The 12,546-nt window shown below is 53.4% G+C and overlaps 1 protein-coding gene across 1 annotated transcript; it reads right to left on the bottom strand.

The window, feature by feature from the left end:
• Positions 1–1,382: 1,382 nt before the first annotated feature.
• Positions 1,383–12,293, bottom strand: LOC133627572 (DNA polymerase epsilon catalytic subunit A-like). Its single transcript, XM_062013852.1, has 16 exons — positions 12,160–12,293; positions 11,879–12,041; positions 11,573–11,617; positions 11,331–11,423; positions 10,623–10,777; positions 8,582–8,723; positions 7,963–8,043; positions 7,640–7,747; positions 7,109–7,219; positions 6,745–6,830; positions 6,077–6,196; positions 5,186–5,318; positions 4,396–4,512; positions 3,379–3,591; positions 2,381–2,488; positions 1,383–1,415 (listed from the first exon to the last, which is right to left on the bottom strand). The coding sequence occupies exons 1-16, from the start codon at positions 12,291–12,293 to the stop codon at positions 1,383–1,385; spliced, it is 1,842 nt and encodes a 613-aa protein (XP_061869836.1).
• Positions 12,294–12,546: the final 253 nt, after the last annotated feature.

Below are 12,546 nucleotides of genomic sequence, written 5' to 3'. Positions count from 1 at the left end.
ATAAGGATGTTCATGGGGGTCACAGCTGCCTATACTTGTATCAGTGTTGCCGCTACTGCCACTGCTGCTGGCAGTACTGAGCTGTGGCTGTAGCTCAGCTCGACATAGTATGATGTGGAAACGTGGGGCTCTGTGACCTCACAGCCCAGATCATCGCCATTGGCTCGTCCTGGAGCTTCCCCCTCAGGCCCCTCACCTTGTGTCACAAGGGGTGTGAGGGGCTCTGGGGCCTCAGTTCCCCCCCCCCTCCCCTCCCTCCCCCACCTCATTTTCAGGATCCAAGGCCTCGCATTGAGCATCCTGTTGCTCCTTTTTTTTCCTCGCCAAAACCACATCCTGAGTGCCCTGACCCTCAGTTTTTGCCCCCAAAGCCTGATTTTGGAGAGCCAGAACCTCCTGTGTTGGTTTCAAACCCTCATTTTTTATGAGGCTTTGACTACTAGAAAAGTGTCTTTGGAGCCGGATAAAGATGTTTGGTGAGGGAGAGATGAGGCTTTGGACTATAAAAATGAGGCTTTGGTGATTACCATGAGGATTTAGGAAGTGAAAATGAGCATTTGGATGCTGCCAGTTGGGGTTTGGATGCTAAAAGGAGGCTTTGTGCCCTACAAACAAGGGTTCAGACTCTAAAGGAATGAACACATGGACTCTAAGGAAATGTTGTGTATAATAAATGACAGATTTGGATCCTAAAATTTATGATATCTGCCCTAAAAATGAAACTTTCCACACAAGAATCAAAGCTTTTGACTCATTTAGAAATGAGACTTCAATGCCTAAAAGATGAGTTTGGCCTGTAAAAAGGCACCTTTGAACACTCAAGATGCAGCTTGGAGCCTTAAAAGTGACAGGTGGGAGTCTTAAAAAAGCACCTTTGGAGCCTCAAACAAGAGTGTACAATCCCAAATGAAGATTTTGGAGGGGAAAATCTGTTTTGGAAGGGAAAAAATGGAGCAGTGGCACTCAGTGCTGCAGGGCTGGGCTCTGCTGACTCCTCAGCTCGTGCACAGGGGTACAGCATATCCCTCAGCACCCAGAGGCACCGTGTACACCGTCCTGGCTCCACACTCGGGCTTGGCACTCTGCTGCCAGAGTCCCTGCCTGGCCCAGGCAGGATGTACTGGCAGCAGGTGCCCTTTCCTGTTGGGACCTTTTCTCCTTGTGCCACACAGCCAAGGACTCGGCCCAAAGGATGTGGGGGCAAAGGAACAGGGAGACGGCTGTTGCGGTGCTTCATCTGGAACAGGAGCCAGTGTCATATGCAGCTCTTTGCTTCTGAATCCACTGAGCCACAGACAGTTGTGGGATGGTCCTGAGGATGTTCCACAAGAACACCCCACTGTCGTGATGTGTTGGTGCTTCTTGTGCAAGCCTCTGGTGCCTCACAGGGCAGGAGGGTCAATCGCCTTCAGTCTCTAGTTTTTCAGGAAGGCAGTCAGGGTGCAAAATGGCAAAGCAGGTGCCTGTGTAACTGCACTGAGATCATGGCCCTGCATCTGCACCCACATCTCCAGCTCCTGCTGCTCTCTCCTCAGGCTGCGTGCCATGGTGAACAGGCAACACAGGGGCTCACTCGAGCAGACAGGTTTCCCTGTCTGGGTGCAAGGTGATCCTCCCGTCTTAGACATTCAGCCTTCTGCTTCTCAGCTTGGTGTGCAGCTGAGCTCATGGCTGCATTTCTTTCCCTGACCTGTTTCTGTGTTAGGTGGGATGGCACACACTTTGCCATTTCACAGCCTCCCCCAGCCAAGTGCTTCAGTTTAAAGAACCATACTCTCTGCTCCAGCACACCTCCTCCTCTCTTCCCTCACTGACCTTGGGGTCTGCATGGTCACTTCTGTCTTATCCAACTCCTTCCATCACCTCCCAGAAAAACAACGCTCCTCTTCTGGCTGCTGCTTGTCCAGAAGTGACTGCAGAGGCACCTGATTTGTTCAGCCCCAGAGGTGGGTCTGCTTGGTTTGTTCAGCTCTTATTGAAAATACAGGTTGCTGAAGTTACGCCACTGCCTCTGGGACCTTTAGTAAAACAAAAGAAACATGAGTACTGAGAATATTTGATACTTACCTCTTACTAAATCCCTTCCCAGCTCTCTCAGAGCTTTGCTCCTGACTGGACTTGCAAAGGGAAAAGCAGGAACTGCATCCCTCAGCCAGAGCAGAGACCCCAGATCCCAGGCCTGGGCTCCTGCAGGTGCTGGCTGGGGCTGGTGGAGGCAACAGCTGCTCATAGCATCCCTAAATACCAACTACTCTGTAGGTGCCCATAGATGGGGGCTTGGTCTCTCTTCTCCATAGAGCACAAAATGGGCCTAAACACACACTTTAAAGCCGCAGCTTAGTCCTCCCTGTCAAGCCCAGTTGTGTCACAGCTGACATACCTCCTGGAAGTTGGTGACTTGGTCCAAAGGCAAACTCTCCTCCTCCTCAACGGCGTGTTGCGGTGTCTTCTCCACATACTGCACCAGGAAGTCAAAGGCAGCAGGATTCTGCAGGTACATGGGGAGAGCACTGAGATCACAGGCAGCTATCCCTGCCTGCAGCTCCTGCCCTGCTGCCTGTGTTCCAGCCTGGCCTGGGGAGCCCTAAGCAGGGCCCTGCAGCACAAGGCAGCACGTGGAAGCAGAGGCAGGGTCTGGAGCACTGACACTGGGTCAAAACAGCAAAAAAGTAACAAAGGGAAGAGACAAGGGCAGGTAATGAGCAGCTGGTTGCATTTGTGTTTGGTAGGGCAGCACCCCTCATGATCTCATGCTGGCTGCTGCAAGGCTCCAGAGATTCAGACTTGGGCCAGATCCTTTTAAATGCTCTGTGTGCATTTAAACACACAGATTAGACAAGACAATGACCAGACAAGACCCACTGAAACAGCCCACACTGAGCATTACAGAGCAGTGAGCAGGGCTGCCTCTGACAACTGTGGACACAACACAGGTACAAAGCAGCACAGGGGAAGGTGATAAGAGATGGCAGTGTGACCCACAACCAGGTAAAAGACACTCAGGAAGGGTTCAGAAGCAGCTTAGTTTGGGTGTGAGAAGCACAGAGGGAGGACAGGACTCCAAGGGGACACAGACATATCTTCCAAGAACTCAAAACCAAAGCCCCACGTGGCCACTCTCCCTTGCTGTCAACAGGGCCTGGCTTGCCTCCAGTATGTGACTCACGAGCCACTTGCCCTCCCAGTGAAGCACTGGTGGCCATTGGGAAGCGTGCTCCACTCCTTCCCAGCCCAGCTCCACACAACTTCAGGTGCTCCAGCTGTCCTCAAGTACGACAGCTGCTGCCCAAGCCCAGTGGGGACATACAGCAAGGCCAGGGGAGGGTAATTCCTCCCTCCCCAGTCTGTGGGGACAGGCCTGGGCTGCGTGGCCCTCACCATTCTGAAGCGGCAGGGGATGTCACTGCGGAAGAGCCCAGATTCCAGAGCTTCCACGTGGCCTCGCAGGTAGGTCTCCGAGTCCAGCACGTGCCCATCGTCTGTCAGCTTGTTGAATTCCTGCTCCTGCTTGTTGGGGAAGATGATGTTGGCGTGATAGGCCTGAGCCATCAGCAGTGCCTCGCACAGTGTCCCAGATCCTTTCCTTAACACCTGCAGAAGAGGCATCAAAGACAGCTTTTGAACCCAAAGAGTAGATTTATATTAGATACAGGGAAGAAACTCTTCACACTGAGGGTGGTGAGGCACTGGAACAGGTTGCCCACAGAAACTGTGGATGTCCTGTCCCTAGAAGTGAAGTAGTTAAAAGGTGTCCCTGCCCATGGCATGGGGGTTGCATCACATATCTTTGAAAGTCTCTTCCAACCCAAATCATCCTGTGATTCAGTCAGAAGCACTGTACCGGCACTGGTGAGCACTGGTGTACCAGCCACATCAGCAAGCCAGATGGCTTCAGGTGGTGCAACACTGATTCCTTCGTGTTGGCTGGGAGGACAGCATGCTACAGACAGCACAGAGACCTCCAGATCCCTGCTGCCATCAGCTCCTGACACTACTCTACTGTCAAATACCTTTGTAAGCTAAGCCAGGTGAGGACAGAGGGACATTTCAACCACACAGCACAGAGAGCTTCCTAACCAACCTCCCTACAGCTGACAACAGCCATGAGGAGACCCAGCTTTGCATGACCATGACTGCAAGTAAACCTGGCTGAGCATGGAGCAGCAGTCACACTTTCTTGCTTCAGCCCTGTACTGCCAACACTTAGGTCTTTTACTCTTCAGCACCTCTCCCAAAATACCACAGGGCTGTGGAGAGAAAGGAGTAGCCTCCAAAGCCACCCTCCTTGCCTCACATGGGAAAGTGCATTGGCAGTGGGAACGTGGTCCATGGCCCAGCACTGTGAGAGACAACACTCTGCTAGCAAAGAAAGGATCATTTCAGGAATGCACCCACCTCGTCAGGCTCCATGGGGATGATGGTGATGCACAGGGTGAAAATGAAAGGGTGCACATACTTCATGTACATGTAGTAGGTGGCAACTGCATCAGACACTGAATAGGTGGCCAGGGTCTGTTGGGGAAGGGTGAGGCAAATTAATCCCAGTCACATGAGACAGAACAGCTCAATGACAATAAAGAATCTCTCACTGCCTCCTGCTGCACATGATCATGTCAGCAGGAAGAAGGGAAAAGGTGTATCTCTCCATATCCTAGTTTGCAAAGAAGAACTTGTTTGTTTCTGGACATCCTGCTCTAGCTCTAATGACACAGCAACCTGTCAGCTCTGAATGAGAGGAAACACAGGAGGATGAGCTCACAGCACAGAGCGTGCCCCATCTGGGAGTCAGGAGGCTGCTCCAGGGCTTCAGCAGAAATCCTCTGCCCGCAACACCCAGAGAACTAAGCCTATTTCTTGTCACTCCAGCAAGTCATGGCTCTGTGTGGTGTTTCTGTTTCAGGTGGTGCCTTCCACCTCACACTGATGGAAATAAATACAGAAAACACAGAGTGCAATGCCAGTGCTCAAACCACCTCAAAAGATGCCGCTCTTCCTCCCCACAAGCTCGAGTGCTTCCAAGGCACCAGCAGTTTGGGGACACACACTGAGTTAATGTCTCAAAACCCACTGCATTCATACTTCTTTTGGTAATCCTTTTTGTAATACTTTAAGATTCAATAAACCATATTGCAGCTGCTCTAGGCTCGTATTGCAGTTTCTCAGAGGAGACACAGCACAGCATTACCTGAGGCTCCTCTGCAGCCATCTGGCACATCTCTTCGGTGTCCAGCTCCACGGGGTCGTAACTCAGCTTTGCTTTAGCTGCTGCTTTCAGGTTGTGACTTCCCACTGGGAGGTAACTGTCTCTCTTCACCCACCTGGACAGAATTATGAAAAGAGCAGTTTCTGCAGAGAAATCAATCCTAGAAAAAGGGCACAGGCTTGCAAATGGCACCTGGATTGCAAAGGGGACCTCGTAAAGACAGCCAAGAGCTGAGCATTTACATGCAGTGGAGTAAGAGGTTGCCCAGCTTTACTTATCCTGCATCTCTACCAATGCACTTAAATCCCAAGCAGGACAAACCTCACTATCTATACCATCAGCAACTCTCAGAATTACCACCATCCAGTTCCCTCAGTGGCTTTAAGATAAAGATTAAACCCCTGGAGGAGATGCCACCAGGGCAGCCAGTCACTCTCCAAAGCCCAGACACTGCTCCAGTGGAAAAAACCCACATAAAATATCCCAACTTGTCTCTCTCTCTCTCTCATGTATGCATAATGTGTTACTTCCTCTTTTGGCTGTGCCAGGAGGCTGTTGGGTCAGGACACGGCCCCTTCCTCACTCCCTCAGTCAGTCCTCAAACACAAGAGGACAGCCACCAGCAGGCTGCAGGCAGAGAGACAGCCCTGGCAGCCCTTCACAGAGAAGGCTTGGCAGCTTCTGTGGTGTGCAAAATGCCAAGGGGAAGCAGCACAGTCAAAAAATAGACTATCATGCCAGCCTGTGGAGGTGCAACACACAAGAGCTGCCAACAGACAGAAGGATGATGGTTCTCAAACACAAGCATAGGTATTTTACAGAAATTCAAGGAGTCAAGATGCAATTCTATATCAGAGAGGCAGCATTTGGTACCTCACACAGTCCATGTGGATGCACTGGGATGCTTTGTACTCTCCCTGGCTGTCCTTTTGAAATCCAATTTCCCGATACATATTAATTCCATGAGCTGCTGCTCTCGCTTCCACAAAGGGCCTGGGGAGAGAGACAACATGAAGAGAAGGAACAGAACAGTCATTTCCCTTCATCTCCAACAACAGTTTCACAACTGCTCGATAACAAACTACCTAAGGAATTTATCAGGCAATTTTTCTGTGATTCTGGCCACAGGCAAAACTTCCTGCAGGACAGAATTGCAGCATGAGGTGATGCTGTTTGCTTCTGTCCTCCAGCAGGAGGTACAGGCACACGGTCTCTCTCCCCCTGCTTCCCAAAAGCTTGCCTGCACACATATCCTCCAGGTCTCTTTTGAGCCTCTCCCTAGACTGGACTCATCCATACACCAACGCTGCCACGTTGACAAGGGTTTCAAGCAGCTCAGCTGGGTGGATGAGACTCTACAGAAACTCTCATTCCCAAGTCAGTCACCACAGGTTTTGGTGAGGTGCTCAGACTGGCCAGACAGCACAGATCACACACTGTCAGTGTTCTGTGGGCCATGGAAGGACGTCAAGGCTGGTGCCCAACCCTGCCCAACAGTTGAGGTGACACCTTGCCAGCTTAGTTTTCATTCATGATCTTACCAGTCAAAGAAGTCTCCATTATATGTGACAATGATGTTGGGTTTGGTCTCCTGGACATGTTCAAACCACCTCTGGATCAGATGAGCCTAGGATGAAACAGAAGAGTAGAAAATATACATAAGTACACTTAATTTCCTCATGGAGAGGTGGTGGATACCACAGGTGACTCCACCCTTCCCCTCTCCTCCCCACTTAGCCCAAACCTGACCTCTCTTACCCTTATTGCTGAGAACAAAAGCATGCCCAACCCTGCCAGACCCACCACATTCCCCAGGGAGGCAGCCAACCAAGCAACCACTGCTCTTTGGCCCACAAGAGCCCCAGGCAGGTAAAAAACAAAATCTACTGGGCAGAACTGACTTACCTCATCTGGTTCATTAAAGACACAAAACGGACCCTCGTACTCTGGCTTGGGAGTGAACTCAAAGTCCTCAATATCCTCAGAGACAATCTTCCTGTTTGTGATCAGGTAGCCCTAGGGAGGTGACAAGGAGGCAGTCAGAAGGCCTTGGCTTGTGAGCAACACAAAAAATGTCCAAATGATGGTTCACTTTCCTTGTGAAAGCCAGAGCTTATGGAGAACAACTTATGGGGAACAACTGTTTGGGAGCGTGCTGAACCATCACTGGCCATCAGCCACTCAACATGGGAAGCAGAGTAGTTGTCCTTGTGCTCTCCAGGTTACTGCTGCTCCCTCAGAGGAGCACCACCACCATGAGCTGGGCACCATGAAACTAAATACCTTATGAATCATTCAGACTTTCACTTCCACAGCCACACACCAAGCAGGCGGCAGCACGGAAAGCCTGGAGCGAGCTGGGTTGGAAGCAAAACGCTGGCCTGCTCCCTGGCTTTGCTGCTGCAGCATGGAGGAACCCACTCTGCTGTCCCTTACCTGCCCATCAATCATGTAGGAGATCATCATGATCTGGTCTGTCTCTGCATCAGGAAACTTCAAAGGCAGTTTGGTAGTTTCAGTGTCAAAGGCGAGAACGACGGGATCCTGAGCGGGGACCAAAGCCGTTACAGAGTGTTCTGCAGGTGACTTCAGAGCAATTCTGCTGAAGCCTGCTGCTAGCCCACCAAGCTAAGCAGACCCTAGCCAGTAACTGTTCTACTGCTTTATCAACCCCCAAATCACTACCCAAGCCCAGAAGCAAAGCTGTCCTGCTGTGCACCACGGTGTGACCCCAGCAGCTCGCCCGGCCTGGTGCTCACCGGCCGCTCCCCCAAATCGTCCCGACGGATGATTCTGGGGGGGAAGGTGTTGCCCCGGCACCGCACGTTGTACCTGTGAGCCTGTCGAGAGAGGGTAGACAGGGCTTCACCGTGGGGCCAGCTCCTGGCTGGGCACAAAGCTGCAAACAAACCCCCCAATCCTACTGAAGGCCTCCCTTGTGGGCCCTCCCCCAGCCTCAGCGCTTGGCTGCTGGGAAAAAAGCTGCACAAATTAAATGCAGCCCGGAAGAAAAGCTCAAACTGTGGCTGCTCAGCAGTCATTTCACTTCTTTGCACATCATTAAGCAAGGAGAAGGCCCAGCAGTACAGGACAGAGCACTGGCACAGGATGCCCAGAGGTGGGTCTTCAAGACCCACCTGGACACGTTCCTGTGTGACCTGATCTAGGTGAACCTGCTTCTGCAGGGGGTTGGACTGGATGAGCTCTAAAGGTCCCTTCCAGTCCCCACCATTCTATGACTCTATGACTAAGCTTTACACACAAACTCATTGTCACTGACACCTTTGCCCGGAGACAAAACATTTCTGCCCTGCCTGGGCTACAGGAGAACAGCAGCAGGACAGCAAAGCTCCTCCTGCTTCCCTGATCCCTGCTCACCACGTGGATCTTCAGGTCAATGGAGAGACGAACGTGGTAGGGAACGTCGTACTCCCACATATCCACAATGTTGTCCATCTGGCTGGCAACCTCTCTGGAAGCCCCTTCTTCCTCTGTGCTCAGGCTACCTCCACTCAGAGCACTGCAAAGAGCCCCACAAAGCAGCTGCCTTACCAGAGGGCATGGCCCCACATCCCCAGCAACCAGCACCAGGACTCAGGGGCAGAATGGCAAACACTTCCCCACCATGCAGTCACCATCTGTGCTCAGAGGCAACCCCAGGGCACACAGCACCCACAGCCCATGCTCCTGACCAAATTCAGCCCTTCTCACATTTGTGACTTGTGTCTGCTTAGAGGCACAGGCAGGCAAGACCCACACGTCCCTGTATCACCAACAGGTCCTACAGTGTTTGGTTTATAAGCATGGCACTTGTGGCCAAGAAGCCCAATGGCATCCTGGGGTAAATGAGAAGGGCTGTGTGCTGTAGGTTACGAGAGGTTCTGCTCCCTCTCTGCTCTGCTCTGCACTCGTGAGACCACATCTGGAATATTGTGTCCAGCTCTGAGCCCCTCAGTGCCAGGACTGGGAGCTGCTGGAGAGAGCTCAGCACAGGGACACAATGATGGGGTGGAGCATCTGCCTTGTGCTGAAAGGCTGAGGGAGCTGGGGCTCTGCAGCTTGGAGGAGCCTGAGGGGTGAGCTCATTCATGGTTACAAATGCATCAAGGGTGGGTGTGAGGAGGATGGAGCCAGGCTGTGCTCAGGGAAGGCCACTGATAGGACAAGGGGCAACAGGGACAAGCTGCAACAGAAGAGGTTCCAGAGAAACACAAGGACAAACTCCTTCCCTGCAGAGGTGAGGGAGCACTGGAAGGGGCTGCCCAGAGGGGCTGTGGAGTCTCCTTCTCTGGAGACATTCAAGCCCAGCTGGATGTGTTCCTGTGTGCCCTACTCTAGGTGGTGCTGCTCTGGCAGGGGGGTTGCACTGGATGAGCTTTCCAGGTCCTTTCCAGCCCTTCAGATTCTGTGCACTGAGCCTAAGCAGAATGAGGCATCCCAGGAAGCCCCTCAGAGAGGGACAGTACACCTTCTGGGTGAGCAGGGAAGCCCTCAACTCACTTGATTCTTCTTCCTCAGGTTCCAACTGGAATCACACTTCAAGGCCAGGATACCAGAGAGAGGGCTGAACTTTTCATGTCTATATTCTGGTTGACCTTTAAACCAAAATTTCTTTCTTTTTTTTTCTTCCTGCAACAAGGTTTCCAACCCTCTGAACAAGTGCCTGGCCTCTTATTCAGACAGAAAATCACAGACTCATAGAATCACAGCGTGGTGGGGGTTTGAAGGAACCTTTAGAGTCCCATCCCCGTGCCAAAGCAGCTCCCACCTAGATCAGTGTCCAGGAACGTGTCCAGGTGGGTCTGAAGACCTCCAAGGGCCTCCACACCGTCCCTGGGCAGCCTGGGCCAGGGCTCCCTCACTGAAAGAGGGAAAAGAGCTTTTCCTTATGTTTCAATGGAACTTGTTGTGTTCCAGCTTCATCCCATCACCCCTTGTCCTGTCACTTGATACAACAGAAAAAAGTGCTGCCCCAACCTCCTGACACCCACCAGTGAGATATTTGTCAATGTTAATGAGCTCCCCCCTCGGTCTCCTCTTCTCCAAACAGCCCCAGCTCCTGCAGCCTTTCCTCAGAAGGAAGATGCTCCAGTCCCCTCAGCATCTTGATGGCCCTGCACTGGCCTCTCTCCAGCAGTTCCCTGTCCAAAAATGTTTGTTGGGCTCTTTTCTTGTTTAGTCCCAGCTAGAAATAAATTGCCCAGTACCTCTCAGACACCCCCAGCACAGCACATCACATCCCTGAGGCTCTGGGACCTCTTGATGTGCAGCACTGAGATGGAAGAACCACCTTGGAGACGGGTAGCTTGGGTCAGACCCCAGGCAGGACAGCACCTCTCCGAGAAAAGCTAAGAACTAATCAAGGGAGCCTAATTATTAAGATGAGTGACAGACTGGCCACCTGAGGCAGAGCTCCCACCTTGCCAACGTGGCTGCGTAGACGTCGCTCGCAGCGTCTCGCTCTCTGTCCTTCCTTACAGCAGGTGAGATCTCCTTCCTCACCTTCACCAGCTCATCCACCGTGTCGAAGGACAGCTTGATGTTGTTCCTCTTCAGGCCTACCAAGTGGTTTGGCTGTAAAGCAGCAAGATAACGTTAGCTTAGGGGGGATGCATACTGAGGGATGGCCACCATAAGACAGGGTGAGGAAGGCAGACAAGACTGATTCAGGTAGAAAACTTGGCCACAAAAAAGGTGCCAACAGGTGGAAGAGTCAAGCATCACGAATTGATTCTGGGGAGCACGTCAGGGAAGAGCACAAGAGCTGCATAATGAGGAACCAGCCAGCCCTGCTGCCTGCACAAGGACCACAGGCAGCATTTCCCCTGGAATGAGAAGGAAGCACGTGCAGCATCCCCCTCCCACAGCATCTCCTCCCTCACTCGTCCTTTAATTCCTGCAATTGTCTTGAACATACTGTGCACAAGCTGATGTGCTCAAGGAGAGGAAAGTAATCACTACTGGTAAGTAACCAGCCATCACCAACCCATTTCTGAGAGACACCATGAGCAACGGTAGGACACTGAAGTGCAGTTTCCCTCCACTCCTCCATCTCCTCCTACTTCACTAGAGGTGTGAGGGGGTTTCTGAACCTTGAACATTACTCAGAGCACAAAGGAATACAGACCAGGTCCAAATCTTCTTTGGGAACAGTCTCCAGCTTCGCAATCTTCCCTTGGAATTTCTTGGAGAGGAAGGAGGACGCTTCTCGCTCGCAGCCCTGCCGAGAGACCCCAGGGCCCAGCACCACGGCTCCGTCCCCTGGGAGAAGACTTTCCCAAAGCAGGATGCCCAGGGGGTCTTGAGCTCCCCAGGGATCTGCCGTCCCCTCCTCTGGGGAGCTCAGCCCTCCCAGGGTCCCCTCCTCACCTTCTGGGTAGCAACACAGAAGTAGGGCTTGTAGGGCAAGGCTTCCTAGGAGAGAGCAGATGGGTGAAAACGGCTCCGCACGGCACGGCACGGCTCCGCACGGCTCCGCACGGCTCGGCTCCGCACGGCACGGCTCCGCACGGCACGGCTCCGCACGGCATGGCACGGCTCGGCACGGCTCCGCACGGCACGGCACGGCTCCGCACGGCTCGGCTCCGCACGGCACGGTACGGCACGTCTCGGCCCGGCCCGGCACGGCTCGGCACGGCTCCGCAGGGCCCTGCGCCGTGCCCGCACCCCCGGGACACACCTTGATGCGGCTCCGACCTCTTGGATGAAGCAGTAATCCACAGCGCTCACGGACCGCCGCTCCTCGTCACGCTCCGCACGGCCCCGCTCGCGGCCGCCGCCGAAGGGATTTCCAGCGCTGCGGCCGGGCCCCGAGAGAGAGGAGCCCGCCCGTCCCGCCCTGCTGGCGAGACAACCAATCAGAGAGCGGCGCTCAGCGATCTCCCCGCCCCTCCGGCGGGAGCACCAATCGGAGGAGAAGCAGCCGGCGGCCCGCCCCGCCCCTCCGGCGAGAGCACCAATGAGCGAGCGGCCCCGCCCCTCGGGCACGCGCCGCCCTTGCCGCCGGGCTCAGAGGAACACGAACCAAACGCTGCGAACAGCGGCTGCGGATTCCCCGAGCGTGGGAAGAGAAGCGGCGTTCAGCTGCCATGTCGAAAAGACGTGAATAGCGGTGGTGAGAGAAAGATGCAACAAGGAACAACAGGAAAGTTGTAAAGATCACTTCTTCAGATCAACGCCTGGTGCCTGTTATGAGCGTGTTTACAGGGGCACGTGTCCCCCAAATCCCTTCCCCAAATGCACTGCTGCAGCTGAGGGGGCAGCGCCAGCTCCCAGAGTGCCCAGCAATGAACAGGGACGGCTGGCAGCCCCTGCCCAGGGCTACAGCTCCCACATGGCCCCGG

This window comes from Colius striatus, chromosome 22 (assembly GCF_028858725.1).
Source record: "Colius striatus isolate bColStr4 chromosome 22, bColStr4.1.hap1, whole genome shotgun sequence".
In the NCBI taxonomy this organism is placed as follows: Eukaryota; Metazoa; Chordata; class Aves; order Coliiformes; family Coliidae; genus Colius; species Colius striatus.
The sequence above is the reverse complement of the archived record's forward strand: the minus strand, read 5'-3'. Positions and strand labels throughout refer to the sequence as shown.